The following is a 16,382-nucleotide window of genomic DNA, read 5'->3' on the forward strand; positions in this document are numbered from 1 at the left end:
AAACAATGAAAACCGTGAAATCCTGTATATTTGCCCTTTGAAATATATCTCTGAAACCACAAACACTTGAACAGTGTTGTGGATATGCCAGATCTATTTCTTATTTCTATATGATTTTTAAAAGAAAGGGATAATTGCCATATTTCAAAAGAATACTTAAAATCTTACTCCAACTTTTCACCTTTCAAAATAGCAAAATGTAAACAAATTGTCATTGTTCTTTTTTTTTCTCCTTTTTCTTTTTTTTTTTTTTAGGAAAGTGGCAATTCTACATACTGGTACCATGGGCACATTGGTGCTGCAAATAAAAAATGTTCAGAAAAGTTCAGGGTGGGACTGAGAGTCATCAGTGCACATAATCCTATTCTAGGCTTCACTGTCAGCTGAAGTACCTTAAAGATTGTACCTTTTTTTCCCTTTGTGTTGCTCTTTAACTGGAGAGATGTATTTCAGTACACATAGTTACTTGGTTGTCAAGGTTGAATGTGAGCTTCGAAGGTTGAAACATGGTCAAAGTTTGTAGTTTGGTTACAAACACAGCAGAAGTTGTAGCAGATTTGTTGGTGTTCGTTCTACAGCACATATCCCTCTAAACAAAATGGAACAAGTATTGTTGTAAATGCAGCCTTTTATTAGTGGTATATCAAGTTGCTTAAGAAAACTGTTGTGCAAAATCCTTTATCTAGGTCTGCTTAGATCAAACATCATTCTGGTTGTTTGCCTGTAAATCTTTCTGACTTGCTTTATTAGATGTGCTAGATATGGTTGATGTCATTGTGGAAGGCAGTGAAGGCTTGGATGAAGAAATTGGCTTTACACTGAACGAAGACATGATTCTCAACACATTTCCCTTCAGCGCAGTAGTCCCTGCATCTTTGGAAGCCAGGAATACTTTGCTTCTTCGGAATGATCAGTCAGCAGGTACGCATTCTAGCCATGAGATTTGGGAAAAAATGTGAAGGCGCTCCAGCATTAGATTGATGATGGATTCACTTGCTCTTGAGCTTCATTCTCTAAATACTGAAAATGTAGATTAGAGCTAAAACAGAGAGAATTACAAGTGCTTAAGATAATGTTTTCCAACATTTTCAATCACTTAATTTTTTTAATCTCCTTGCTAGGGAATATTCAGCAAGTCAAGCGAATCTGTGAAAAATACCAACACTGGAGACCCTCAAATAGATCTTAAATTTTAGTATGACTGTAAAATATTTTTTGAAAAGATAATGCTGATCATTATTTTATTAATGCATCCTTGGAGGTGGTTCTGCCAAAATACTACAATATGTAAAATGTACAGGGCCTACTTTTTCTCATTCTTTATAACATAGTATTCTCCTAAAAGTTAATAAAACATGGAATGCTGGGATTAGATGTGCATTGGTATAAACCTTTTTTAACAAATTACATTACATTTAATTTGTTTGTTCTGTTCTTAGAGTGCATGCTGTCGTATCTGCAGGCGGTTCTGACTGACATCCTGCACTGTCAGCGAGATCCTTTGGCCTTCTGCTTACTACTACAATCCTATGACAAAGAGCTCAACTCTCTGAAACTACCTCCGCACTCTCAGATTTGTCAGTTAAACATATATTATACCCGCTGGATACCCAAGCAAGTCAAGGAAACTCTGGTAAGAATTGCTTACAACAGATGTTTTGTTAATTGTAGCTCAGAAAAGACTTAATATATGATAAAGATGCAACAGCATTTGATTGTCATTCCATTTTTCCGTGGTAGGATGATGAATGAAGCACACGTGGAACTTCCTTTTATATGTACTGCAGTGGAACAATGCTGTGGCTCAATTACAGTTGCCTAGGAAGTGTGAGTCCGGCATTAATGGGAGCTAGCAGGTTTTATGAGATTTGCAGTGACACAGACTCTCTCTGCTTGCTCTGTAAACGGTTCTCCTGGAAAAGGTGCTCCTGGAGAATTGCCAATTAGTGGGGCAAAATATGTGGGACTCATACATTTTTTTAAATCCCCTTACAGTTTGTGGGTCTTTATACCATAATGTACTGTACCTTCTGCCTGTTGAAAGGTGGGTCTACCACCCAACATTATGATTGGCATTGAACGCTTTCACTGGTTGGAATTCCCACCAGTGGTAACAGTAGATGGGTGGATGAGGCATATTTCCATTTGGGCTTCCTCAGGCAAACCAGGTCTCACCTCATCACTGCTGGCAGTAAATGCAAATTCATTGTCACATGGCAAGCTTCTTTTTTAGGCATCGATGGGCCTTCGTGCAGTGAAACACACCTGCCTGACTGGCAAGTGGGGTGCTGAAAGGAAATTGCAAAGCAGGCACTAAAACGGTCCAAAAACAACCACCCAGCATCAAGCCACACACGTCATTGTCCATTTGCAGCAGAGCCCACCAACATAAACTCTGTATCTTGTGCTTGGGAAACTACTGTGCGTTGTGCTCCTCCGGTCTCTGTATGTGGTGCAACCCTCAGTATGTGGGCCTTCCATAACGACTTGGGTAAAGGAGCACCGACCCCTATAGTGAAGATGGATTCCCTAACCAGGAAGAAGAGTCAGGAGGTAAGTAAAGGGTTTCTGGCGCCAGGTATGTGCACTATTTCTGGCAATGAGGTAACTCCTCAAGAACCCTCACCAAATGTGGCGATTACCCTTACAGGCGCTTTGCAAGAGGTGCATATCATCTTTAGGAAAAGAAAAATACATGTTGGCAAGACACACCCAGTGAGGCAAACTCTTTACCTATCTTAATAAAAAGACAGACTTGCACTTGTGGGAGTTTTCTTATTATAATCTCAGTCTAATCAGATATTTCCATCTCCTGATTTCTCCTCTGACTCAACAGTTAGGCTCTGCTTATGCCCTGAGCAGGTAATTGAAAAGACGAGTATCACTGAGTCATCGAGCATGGAGCCTCAGCACAAGAAGCGTAGTGTCAGAACAGGCTTCACCTGGTGTTTGTATGCATCTGTAGCCCACTCTGGAACAGAAGAAAAAGCAGGAGCACCAAGAGGCTAAGACTTAATCACTCCTGCCCTGTTGAGAGCGCACCTGACATTGGAGGCACACAACTCCAAGGAATTTGTGATCTCACCATCTACAATGCCAGTCACTTCCTGGAGTGTCCAGCATTGGCATTGTCGCCCTAGTCTGTCAGGAATCTGTCCTGGACTGACAGTCCATCTCCTAGGTATGTACTCCCAGTTCGATTCTCACCTGACTGTTCCTTCTTCAGGGGTTGTGAACTCCCTGTGGATAGATCAGGCTTGCCAAACCATTTGGCCAGAAGCTGCTCAGATTGTGAGTTGCCAAATCCTTCCTGTTTTCCTTCAGATCCCGCTGCAGGTTATGCCTCCATTTTTTGTTTCGATAATGTTCTCTAACACCTTCCTGAATGCAAGAAACAATGGATCAGAATATATATTGTGTGGAAAATGCGTCACTGAATGTCATATTTAGGCTGCTACAATTTGAATCTTACATAGCAGCTGATTCACATCAGTTTTGCTTAATAACTCATTTGAACAGAGCACGTATGCCCAAGAAAAGTGTGGATTCTTTTTATTCACAGTGGCAGCAGCCTTTGGGTGCGATCTAGCAGGAAGAAGTGACTATTAACGGTGCCGGTGGTACTCTGCTGACAATTCCAAATCTGGGGTTTGTGCCGCTCTAGCGTTTTAACACTTGCCTGGGTTATCGTTGTTCAGTTTTATGGAATGTCTGATGAAAGGCTGACAACAGAGCAGTGGAGTACAGCGTCGAGTGAAGTATGTAAAACTTTGCCTTTTTGGTATGCTTAACCAGAGCCTTGAGTTTCAAGAAGGAGGCAAGAACTACTCTTATAGTCTGCCCTTTGCAAGATGGTGGTGTATCCAGGGATACCTATCTGAGATGGTCCATGTAAGATTGTAGAAGGTTGTTTCCTCTTCCTGTTTAAATCATATACAAGGAAGGCTTTTTGGTCACATTTGTCACCCATTTGCCTCAATGTTTGTCCCTTATTTTGTATCCTTTGTAGCTGGAGACTGCTGGATTTCCTCTAGATTCTTCCTGCTTGACAATTCATCTGCCTTGATGTCAGGGGGAGCTTGCTGTCTTGATATTCCTCTCTTTCATTAATCTTCATTTACAATCAAAAACTTGAAGTTTGCAGAGGAAATTGTGTTTTACCATTTGTTTTTTTTCCTTCTCTTTGGTGGTGCCTTTAAGAATATTATTGATATCTTTCACTTTTACTTTTGAGTGCAAGTTGGCATCTTAGCTACCAGGAGAAATCACCCTTTCCTCGGGCAGTCAAGAAGGTGATTCATTAAACCTTCTCACCGTTCAGTCCTTGACAGTAAGCTGCAGATAGTAAGAACATTTTACCCGTCAACAGTGACATCACAATTCTGGCTTCCTCCAAGAGCTTTGGAAGCATATGCACTGTACATGCCTCTTTGATGACAGCAATAATTTTATCATCTATAGTGGCCCTTATGCTTCAGAAAGCCCGACAGTAGTTCCATCAGTGCTGTAATAAACTGGCTTGTGGCCCCAAGACAAAAGTGAACAACAGGGTCGACTGGTGACAGCTTTGGTATCAGAATTCCGTACCTGCCGGAATTCCATGCTAGCCTGGCGTCTTACCAGTTGCTTGTTTGCTGATAGCTATTACTAACTCAGATGCATCAAGGAGGTTGACATACTTGGCCTACCAGGGGCAATAACATGTCCTCTGTTGTCCTTGGTCTTGGCACAAAGGATTGTGTGTCAATTTTTGAGAGGAATCTTCAAATATGTCCTTGTAACACGCAACGCCATGTCTATTTGTGTGACACCCTAATTGAACCTAGTAACAGCTTATCAAACTATAAAGTCAAATCAACATTAGTTCTTCGTTAGATGTCTGCAGCACCTGGAAAACCAAGACTTATAAAAGTAGCCACTGCTCAGTTTGAGAGGCTCTGATTGAGGCAACAGTATTTCTTACTGCTTCTTTTTTTTTTTTTTAGGACCTTGCCCTTTTCTTTTCATCGCCCCTCATGCTGTCCCCTAATAGCCTTAATTTTCAAGGTACATATAATATCTCCGTTTCTCTATCCACTCAGAATGGCCTGGAAACCACACTGATCTGGCTACCACAGCTCACAGTGCAGCATCTGAGCTCAGGAATATGCAGTATTAGAGACCTGGACTCCTGGATCAGCAGACCATCTTGTACACACGTTCATGCTGGTGAATGTCTGTCTGCAGCAGTGCCTGTTGGAGCATCATCTCCATGAATATTTTCCCATGTCTGAGAATGTGCCCACTCACCAGTTCGTCCACCATGGCCTATAGCCCCAGATGTGCCTCATCGAGCCCCACACCTGCGCTGGGTTACTAAATAAGAAAGTGATTGATTTTCATGTCACTGAGCTTGCTTTTCACATGTTTGAAGCTCCTTCTTTGTTTCTGTACCTACAGAGTGCAAGGATGAAAAATCTCTTTAGGTACTTTTACAATATCATTTCTGTCGCAGTAATTCAGTGATTCACATGCTGTGGACATGCACAGCTTGATATTGCCCACTTGTGGTTTAAGTCTTATGCTCAGCATGGTCCTGGTAATTTGGTGGATAATTTGGGCATCCTTATCATGATGCATCAATCTCCATCCATCAATGTAAGACATGGCCTTGCAGAGCAGAATCTACACATGTTGAAGCAGTACATGCAAATTTGTGATGAAAATAGCAAATTTATGTTTAGACAGCAAACATGTATTTACTAAACATGGACCTGGCACATTGGTTTATAGAAAAACAAAACTGTCTTTTTCTTTAAAGTGAGCAGCTTTTTGTTCTGGGTAATGCGACCAGCTTGAATTTTAATGACAGAATGTTGTATTTTCATAATTTGATCAGCTAACGGTTGGCGACAAATAATTGTAGTTCCAAGTATACACATTTAAAGCTATTTTTTGATTGATGTATACTACAGCTGTCTAGCACCATAGCCTTTGTGATTAGTGCAAGCTGTCTGAACCTGTAATGTTAGTGGTTGCTCAAATGCATTAGCCTGTCAAATATGTGGCTTGGCAGATTAAGGCTTAAACAGAAAAGAACATGCAATGTTGATCTAAAAAGATACATGTGATAGTTTCTCTCCTGCGCTAGTGGCCATTAAACAAAATTAAGGACTTGGGCCTTTAATCTCACCATTAATATTTAAAAGAATTCCTACTGCCGGATTATCCATTGTTACTTAATTTAGGATTTCATATATTTAGGGGTGCAAATCACTGGCAAGAAAGCATAGTTTCTGAAACATAATTTAGTTCCAGTCCAAGCACATACATATTGAGTCTCTCCCCTGTTGTGCTTGATAGAAACTGGTGGATCCATATAAAATGTTTACATCCGCCTGGCTACTGCTGAGCATTACAGAATGGTCCATATAAAATACCTGTATCAGTAATTTGTAAAATTAAAAAATTAGTTGGTCACACTAATGTAGAGTAGGTTGCTTCAGAGACTGGTATAGGTTATCATTTAAGGAATTCATGGGACATCCATGTGTTTTAAAGTATTCCTGGCTTACCTGATAGTGGTGGGCAATTACACTGGAATGGATAGTCCCTTTGCGAGGCTGGATTTTAAAACACTGGCAAGGAGTGGGAAATTTGGAAATCCTTTTAGAAGTTCTTGTATGGGAAGTCTAACCTTCCCTACTTTACTTTTTCTGCTATCATAGATGCAGAACTGCTTTGGGATGAGAGGATAAGCTAGTGCTTTAAGTGCCCACTTAAGTAGGAAATAGTGTTCAAGGCATGTGTGGCTGTAGATACACATGCTGTGCATATTTCTGCCATTTAGTGTTAGGCCCGACTGTGCAAATATTTTCTTCGAAAGAAGGCTTTTGAGTCACGAGGTTCTGTGACTCCTTCTCTTCGTGATAATGCAAATGGTCATCTACTCCATTGTTCGATTGTTTTCTTTTCACTGTTGAGTTTAAACATGTGCTCCTAGTCGACACAGTTACGGTGTTCTTAGTGGTTCAAACGTTTTCTTCCCTTCGTGGGTATGGTTCTTCGATTGCGTCTCCCTTGCTTTGTGTCTCAGGTGGATGTTTGATTACTTCACTTGAGCGGGGTCTGGGTCTACCGCAGCTCGTCTTAGGCCTTGCCTGTCTCTCTGGTGTCCCTCCACCATGCCTTGACGGTGATGGAATGGAAGCGATTCAGATATTGTCTTCGCTGCCGCACTAAATATCTTCAGACCAATCTCCTTCAGGTCTTTGATCTGTTCCTGTCACCAGAACACAACAAGGCTGCCTGCGACACTTGCCGCTCCCAAAAAACTCTTTGCGACCGTCGCGCTCGCCGACTCGAGATGTTGCGTATGGACTTAGACGGCACTCTAGACCAGAGGACATCGAGGGGAAGCATCACCCATAACTGTCTGCTGCGGAGGAAGAGGCTTTCTGCCATTAGCAAAGTTCTGGCTCTGACCTGGAGATCGAGGACCTACCACCAGCTCAGCAGTCTGAGTATGGCACCCACTCTCCTTCAGCCACTCTGGAGCACCAGAAAAATGCTTCCTCTCTGCCACTGGTTGGCACTGACAAATCACTTTGGACGCTCTCCCCAGCTCAAGCGAAGCACCAAAGAAGGCTTTGTGGCCAACTGCTTCACCGCCGGCTACCCTGACAATAAGCTGACCCTCTACACCGACCACATCCCCCTTGGCGTCAACCAGAACCTTGACGCCAAAACTGAAGACACCCTCTGAGTTGAAGACTTCGGCATCAACCAGCAAGTCCAACCCTAGCACAGTCGAGCCGATTCTCCATAAGATGCAGGAGGAGCTCAGCTAAAGGCAGAAACATTTGATTATTTACCCCCTTCATGGGCCGCATCCTTGCCCGCCCTTCGAGCTCTGCTGTTCCACCCACAAAATGCCAGCTGTCCTTTGAGGAGACCTTAGACAGTCCAATTCCAGTCAAATAACGCAAGAAAGTGGATAAGCCTACTTGCCCTTTACCCCGTGCACCACCCTCGCCTCACCCTATTCCTCAGCCTTCCCCGCCTGCTTTTCCAGGGGACTACATAGACATCACATCTCAAGGTTCTCCACATTCTGACACGGGAGGGTGTGGGGTGAGGGGGAGTGATGACACATTTGACAATCCACTGCAGGGTGACCCGTGTAAATCTTATGATGTAGACTGACCAGGGAACACAGACTCCCCTCCGGATGATTCCACATCCTTTCATGAACTCATTTGTAGGGCTGCATCCTTTCACAAAGTAGAACTCCACACTGAGCCCTTTGAGGAGGATTTCGTCTTTAAAACTCTCCTTCACTCTCCGCTTTACTCCGTACCTCCCCATGCACAAGGGCATGTTACGTCACACTCGACATTTTGAAAGACCCTGTCCGATCTAGGGTCATAACACCTAGGGTTGATAAAAAAAAAATAAAGCCTCCCCTTCTGACCCCACCCAACTCTCTGGTAATGTTATGTTACCTTATGTTATAATGTATTTATAACACGCACAAATACTCATGAGTGTCCTGGCGCGCAAAGTGACCATGACCAAGAGGAGCAGAGAATTTAGATTGGCTGATTAAAAAAGAAAGTTTTAAGTTGTTTTTTAAAGAGTCTGAGATCCTGAATATACCATAGTTCCGAGGGAAGGGAGTTCCATGCCATTGCTGCTTTAACGGAGAGGGACTGACCCCCCCAGACGCGTCCTACGGAAACGGCGGATCGCCACCCGTTGTTGGGTGGCTGAGCGCAAAGATCTGCTGGGAGCATAGAAAGCAAAGCGCTTCCTGATATACGATTGTCCTAAACCATGCAGGACTCTGTGAGACAGAGTGAGAGCTTTAAATTGCACTCTGTGGGCCACAGGGAGCCAATGCAGATCCCGTAAATGCTGTCTGATGCTTGATCTTCCTGAGATGTTAAACAGAAGTCTGTCCGCGGCATTCTGTATAGTTTGCAATTTTTTTAACAGGTATCCAGGGATGCCAATTTACAGGGCATTGGCATAGTCAATGCGGGAGAGAATAAGGGCACGGGCGACCATTTACTTGGCTGACCTAGGTAGCATGGGGAGGAACCTTCTTAGTGATTTAAGAGTACCAAAGCAGACCCCAGTAAGTTTCTTAGTCTACACGGAAAACCTAAGGTCTTCTTCAAACCAGACCCCCAAGTCCTTTGCTGGTTCACCCACTGAATTGGGTCGTAGGTAGTCTGGCGGCCACAGGGTTTCTCTAAAGGCAGGAGGAAACTAACCATACAGAAGGACCTCCGACTTGTCATTGTTGCACTTCAGTTGGGCATGTGCAAGCCACTTAAAAACAGACGAGAGACATTTCTGGGCAGTTTCTGATGACGAGTCGGAGTCCTTCCAGGTAAATAGGAGCTGGGTGTCATCAGCGTAGGCTATTATTTTTGCACCCAGCTCCTCTGCCAGAAAAGGAGTCAGATAGATATTAAAAAGCAGGGGGCTCAGAGTAGAACCCTGTGGAACTCCTGTAGATATTTTCCTGGCGGCCGATGAAAAAGGTGGCATCCAGACCTGCTGAGTGCGCTCCTCCAGAAGGGATTTCATCTAATCCCAGGCGGGGCCGATAATGCCAATGTTTGAAAGCCGGGCGAGAAGTTGTTCTTGGGGCACTGTATCACTGTTACCCGTAAGTGAGCCAACTCCCAGGGTAGCAGGGATGCCTCGCCACATCAAAAAGGAAGCAAATTCTTATATGCAACGGGGAAATAGATGGCCACTCAATTGACCAACCCATGGCGCAAAGCAAAATCAGTTGCCCTTCTAACCCTGACACCACTGGAAGGGAAGTAAGTTCAAGTATTATGCTATGCAGACACGCCTGGTCCGTATACCTGGCTTTAAGCCAGATGTTCAGCAGAACCTGCTGAACATGCCTTTTGACAGTGAGCATCTCTTTGGTCCACAAGTGGACCAAGCTTTCGAAAAGATTGAAAAACATAGGGAAGCAGTGCTGGGGGCACTGCAAACACCTGGTTCCCCCGGCTCCTTTTGCCCCACCCCGTACTGCTGAGTCAAAGACCATCTCCCTTTAAGCCTTCATGTCCAATCACTGCACCCAGGGCCAGATATCCTCTCCTTGGGGTTATTTTAGAGGGTCCTATACAGGGAACCATTCCAGAAGCAAGGGGGGATTCCCAAAAGGAACAACACCCGCCACCAAACCCTGACTTGCCCTTGCTTCCCCCCAAGCACACAACACGGGTCAGATGCACCTACAAGGCTTCTTTCCCACATGGCAAGCAGTCGTCTCAGACCAGTGGGTGTTGGATATTATCTGGAGATCACTTCCACGCCTCCCACCATTCTACCTAGCAGACACAGAATGTCACAGAACACCAAAGGCTTCTCAAAGAGGAGGTCAAAGCCCTACTCCTTAAAGGGTCTGCAGAACCCATCCCCCACCAGTAGCAAGGCAGAGGAGTGTAATCACTGTACTTCCTAATACCCATAAAAGGCATGTCCCTCAGGTTTGTTCTGGGCCTCAGACCCCTAAAGAGTGCATCCTTTCAGAGCATTTTCACGTGGTGAGCCTTGGAGATGTCATTCTGCTTCTCCAGCCAGGCAACTTTTTTGCCGTGCTCATCCTGAAGAATCCTTATTTCCACATACCAATGCATCCAGCTCATTGCCAGAAATTCAGACTTGTGGTCAGCAAAAGGCATTACCAGTTCAAAGAGCTCCCCTTTGGGGTCATTTCTGTAACCACAGGTGTTCACCAACTGGTTGGCAGTGGTGGCCGCATACATGTGCAAAGTGTCCACATGTTCCCATATCTGGACGACTGTCTTATCAAAAGTGCCACCCTCCAGCAGTGCCTTAACACACAGGTCACAATAGACCAGTCTCATCGCTAGGGTTTACCATCAACACCACAAAATCCCACCTAAAGCTACAGCCCTATCTAGGGGCTAATCTCAACTCAGAGCTTGGCATAGCCTATCCACATCCTGCCAGGATCCAGTCCATTCAGGCACTGCTCCCTTTGTTTTAACCAAATCAACAACTCAGTCAGAACAGTCATGCTATTCCTGGGCATGATGGGCTCCTGCATTGCTATTGTACCTCATTCCAGACTTTGCATACATGGTCTCAAGCAGAGTGTTATTGGGACGATCTTGTGTTGATCGGCCACCTCACTCTTCGCTTTCTGCAGTGTTGGACCACCAAATACCTTTTGCATGTGCGGCCTTTCCTCGACCCAGTTCCACAGAGTATTGTCACAACAGATTCCTCCCTTGCAGAATGGGGTGCTCCCTTACAAGTTCTGACTGTATAGCATCAGTAGGAAGCCAAGTACCAGGTCCTCCACATTAACTCCCTGAAACTTCTAGCCTTTCATCTAGTGTTGAAGGCTTTCCTACCTCACCTGACAGCCAAGGTTTGTGTCCGGACAAACTATATGACAGCCATGTATTACCTTCAGAACTGGGGGACACGGTCTCCAAAGCCTTTGGCGTTGGACTCTCTGCCACAAAATTCATCTATTGACAGAGCACCTTCCAGGGATGGACAATGATTTTGCCAGCCTCCTCAGGAAGATGGTGCAGCAGTTCCACGGTTGGGAACTCCACCAGCAAGTCCTCTTCCACTACTTTCACAGATAAATTTGTGCACAACAGCAGAAAACACCAAATGCCCAACCTTTGCCATTAGATTCCCAAATTCCCAGTCTAGCTGCAATGTACCATGGTCCGGGTTTATTTGGCTATGCTTTTCCTCCTCTCCCTCTTCTTCCTTTGGTGGTTCGGAGACTTTGGCAGGCGTCGTTCATGCTCATCCTGGTGGAACCCACATGGGCCCACCCACCTTTGCTCATGATTCTTCTCCAACTCTCACTGGTTTTACACAAGAGGCTCCCCCAACAAGCCATTCCTTCTCATGCAGAACAATGGAGAAAACCGGCACCCAGATCCCTCAATCTTGCGCTCGGGCTTCTGAATCATAGAATTTGGATACCTTAATCTTCCTCCTGATTGCATGAGCATTCTCAAAGAATCGCGCAGACTTACCACCTGTGCCTGCTACACGGCCAAGTGGAAGAGATTTGTCTGCTGCTGCCATTCAAAACCTATCGACCCATTAAAAGCCACAGTACAGCACATTGCCTGTTACTTACTTCACTTACAGGTTTCTGGTCTAGCCTTTACCTCCATTAGATTACACTTAGCTGCTGTGGCAGTCTACCTTCACTATAGACAACACATCTCTCTCTTCAGGATGCCGGTCATTAAAGCTTTCATGGAGGGTCTCAAAAAGGCCATTCCTTCCCAGGTCTCACCAGCGCCCTTGTGGAATCTCATTATTGTACTTGCATCTCTCATAGGTCCTCCATTTGAGCCCCACCATACCTGCCTTCAGTTCCTCACTTGGAAGATGGCATTTCTAGTTGCTTTCACCTTACTCGGGCATGTCAGTGACCTTGAGGTGTTAATCCTGGAAGAACCTTTCTTCCAAGTACATAGGGATAGGGTTGTCCTCCACACCAATCCCAAATTTCTTTCTAAGGTGGTGTTTTGCTTCCTCCTTAATCAGTCTATTGACCTTCCTATATTATTCCCATAACCTGATTCTGTTGCAAAACAGGCTCTCCGTACCTTGGATGTACTAAGTTGATAGAACCAGACCACTTAGAAAGACAAAACAACTTTTAGTTGAATTTTCCGCACCCCACAAAGGAAAGGCTCTATCCAATTTACGAATTGCCAGTTGGATAGATAAATGCATCCAGACATGCTATGCTAAAGCAAAGAGCACTCTACCCAGTTCTCCTAGAGTATGCTCTACTCCGAAGAAAGGAGCTTCTTTGGCCTTTTTTGGGAACATCTATATAGCTGATATATGCAAAGCAGCTGTCTGGTCTACACCACACTCTTTCACAAAATCTTACTGTGTAGATGGCTTATCCCATCCACAATCTAATATTGGTCAGGCAGTTCTCTGCACACTCTTTCAGTGTTCTACAACACCCACAGTCATCATCATCAAAATCCTTTATTCGATATTTAAAACATGTCATAAAAGTACAATATTACAATTAAAAACAATTCAATACAATTCATATTACATTGACATAAAGGGGGCCATTTACATCAAGGCCTTCAAAGTAGCCCTCTAGTGTGTCTCAATCTTATTGCAACTCTAATAAAATTCATAATACAAGCTAGCGTCAATGGATTCCCAACCTTTTGTAAATATAGAAGAGCAACTTTGGCATGTCTAAATTTCATTTGTTTTAAGAACCTTACTAAAAAACGGCGTCTGGGAACTGAATAAAAAGGGCAGAGAAGTACAAAATGAAGGGTATCCTGCGGAGACCTATTGTCGCAGCCGCAGGTACCCTTCTGCTCAACCGTGGCCGTAAAACCAGGCGGATCAGCCAAAAGGTGATGTAAAAGGTTGAGCCTAAAACGAGTAATTAAAAATCTATCTTGTGCATTGTATAATAAGGCAAGATAGGGTTCCATGCCTTCTACTGACTTAACTAGACTAAAACTACGGACGGTAGACTTGCTTTCTTCTGCGGCGGCTCTGCGAGCAGACTCCTTTGCCAAAAAAAATCTTTTAATACTGGTTTTATCCTCAGTGGTGATTGTCGTGGGTTCGGTAAAAAGGTTCTTACAGTCTAATCTAGTTAGAACACCCTTTACATAGTTCAACCATGGGATGTCCATCCCCTTATCTCTACCCATACAATCACTAATTATTTGCCTGCTCAGGCCCGCCTCATTATTAGTCCATATTCTTAGCCAGGCCATAAGTGGTCTGACTTTAATCAGGTCCTCCATGTATACCCTTCCCAGTTCAGTATGTGTGATATAAGCTGACGTACTTTGTGGGATTTGTAAGACCTTCCTAAGAAATTTATTTTCCTCAGTTTGAATTTGTAAGGGGTTTGCGAAACCCCAAACTTCAGCCTCATAAATTATTTTGGGGCAGCAAACTGAGCCATAAAGGTGCATGACCTGTTCAGGCGACCACCTACCCAGCCTATGTCCATAGCTCATAATGGCCCCCGTAGAGGCCACTACTTTTGCACTTCTCCCTTCCATTAAAAACTTAAAATTTAAAAGCCCATCAAATAAAACTCCCAGTTAGGAAAAGGTTTTAACCTGTTCCATTATGTGTGAGCCGATTTTGAAGCAAAACTTTTTACATGGTTTGAGCCCTGCCAACAATACATATGACTTGGCTAAATTAGCTGATAGATCTAAACTGGCCATAAAGCTAACAAACCCGTCCAGCAAGGTCTGGAGGCCTTTCGGTGTTCGGGCTAAAAGTACCGCGTCGTCAGCATATAACAACACCGGTACTGCTCGTGCGCCTACTCTAGGGGTATCTGCATTTAAATTGCATAGTGCCTGTTCTAGCCCATTTATATATAATGAGAACAAAAACGGGGCCAGAATACAACCCTGGCGCACCCCGCTAGTGCAAGGGAAGGGAGCTGTAGTATCACCCTCCAGATTATAGCGCACTTTAGCGGAGGTGTTCCAGTGGAGTGCTCTTAAAATGACTACCAAGCCTTCTTCTACCCCTAGTTTGGTCATCAGATTCCAGAGCTTTTCTCTATTGACGTGGTCAAAAGCCGATGAGAGGTCCATAAACCCCATGTAAATCGATTGATTGCTTGCAATAGTATACTTGGCCGTTAATAAATAAAGGTTCAGACACTGATCTGTAGTTGACCTTACTGTTCTAAAACCATATTGCAGGTCGGTTATTATATGGTGTTCCTCCGCCCAGTCTAAGACGGTTCAGGACTACTCTCCCTAATACTTTAGCCGTTACATCAATTAGGGAAATCGGGCGGTAACACCGGGGGTCATCCTTTTTCCCTTTTTTAAAAATTGGGACTATCGTGGCTGCAGACCAGGATCTTGGCATGCCTGTAGAGACTGCCGTGTTTATTACTCTGGTGAGGATAGGTGCCCAGAGATCAACTTTACTTAAGTAGAGATCCGGGGGGATGCCGTCCGGGCCAGGGGCCTTATTCTGTGTCAACCCTTTAATCCCCACTACCAATTCATCTACCGTGAATTCTACATTTGTCATCCATGGGCAAATAACCTCACCCCCCACCGGATGCTCATTAGCATGATTGTATAGTACCTTAAAGTGGTCAAACCATTGCTCAGGGAGAATGGTAGTGCCAATTACCGGTGCAGCCGCATCCTGGAAACAAGGGTTGTTTATTATTTCCCAAAATGCCCTAGAATCTTTTCTATCAGCAGCCTCCCGTAAGTTTTCCCATGTCTGTGATTGGAGAGCCAGTTTCCTTAATTTAATGGCCTTTTTATATGCTATCCGGCATTGTGCAATGTGCCCCTTGTCTCTAGGGACCTTTTTTAAACTTTCTTTCAGTTCATTGTGGGCCCTAGATCAATCTTTATTAAACCATCTGGGGGAGCATTTCATCGGGCCAGGCACGGGTGATTTTAATAGTCCATCGATGAGGCGTGCCATTGCCTCAAAGGCTTTAACCACCATGGGTCCCTCGAATGAGGGGTCTAAAAAAAAAAAACAATCATTTCCTTACCGTCCTCCATTAAGGATCTATAGAAGGCGTCCCCATCCACCCGGGCCCATCTGAGCCTTCTCCCCTGGTCCATAGCCCTCAATATACTATTTGCATTATCATTTTCCTTATTTTTACAAGGGGCCCAGTTCTTTATCCACAGAACTAGGGGATTGTGGTCGCTAAATATGCTCCATTCAATGCTAGCCTTATATAGCCAATTCACAAAGGGGATAGAGACTGCTATGTAATCTATAATAGTACAATACCCTCTTCCCTTGAATGTTGGTGTTATTTTATGACCGACTTTAGGCCCCATCAGATCTATTGTGTGCCTAAGTGCATGATTATTCAGGACCCTTTCTAGCTCCAGTCCCTCAGGGGTATGTTCAAGATGTGGGCCTTTTTCCACTGTACAACTGGCCCAGGCCCCCTCCATCCATCTTAGGTTGGGACACAAGTGACAGTTTAGATCCCCCGCTAAAATCACATATGGGGCTACTGCTCTCTTTCTCTGCGCTAGCTCATCAGTAAGTAAACTGTCTAGGTTTTGAATTGTAGAGCTCTTCCCGTTCCCTGGAACAGCGTTATATACATTAATCAGAACAATGTTCATCTTTCTCGCTTCAAATCCAATAGCTTGTATATTAACTGAGTTCCATTGCAAGTCGACCCACACACCTTCAAGCTGTAAATCCACATATGTAATTAACCCTCCCATTGGTCTTCCTGGTGCCGTTTTCCTTGCGGGCACAGAAAAACACTTAAACCCTTCAAGGTGAAAAGAATTGTGGTCCACCACCCAGGTTTCCTGTAGGCAGATTACGCGAAATTT

The 16,382-nt window shown here is 44.2% G+C and overlaps 1 protein-coding gene across 1 annotated transcript in view; it reads left to right on the plus strand.

Moving 5' to 3' along the window:
* The window catches only part of URB1 (URB1 ribosome biogenesis factor), an 801,240-nt gene that overhangs the window by 346,806 nt on the left and 438,052 nt on the right, over positions 1 to 16,382 (plus strand). The window contains exons 18-19 of the mRNA XM_085623119.1: positions 751 to 921; positions 1,440 to 1,633. Of these exons, the coding sequence (XP_085479245.1) occupies positions 751 to 921; positions 1,440 to 1,633 (365 nt within the window). The remainder of the gene's footprint in view (positions 1 to 750; positions 922 to 1,439; positions 1,634 to 16,382) is intronic.

Source organism: Triturus cristatus, chromosome 8 (genome assembly GCF_964204655.1).
Source record: "Triturus cristatus chromosome 8, aTriCri1.1, whole genome shotgun sequence".
Lineage (NCBI taxonomy): Eukaryota > Metazoa > Chordata > Amphibia > Caudata > Salamandridae > Triturus > Triturus cristatus.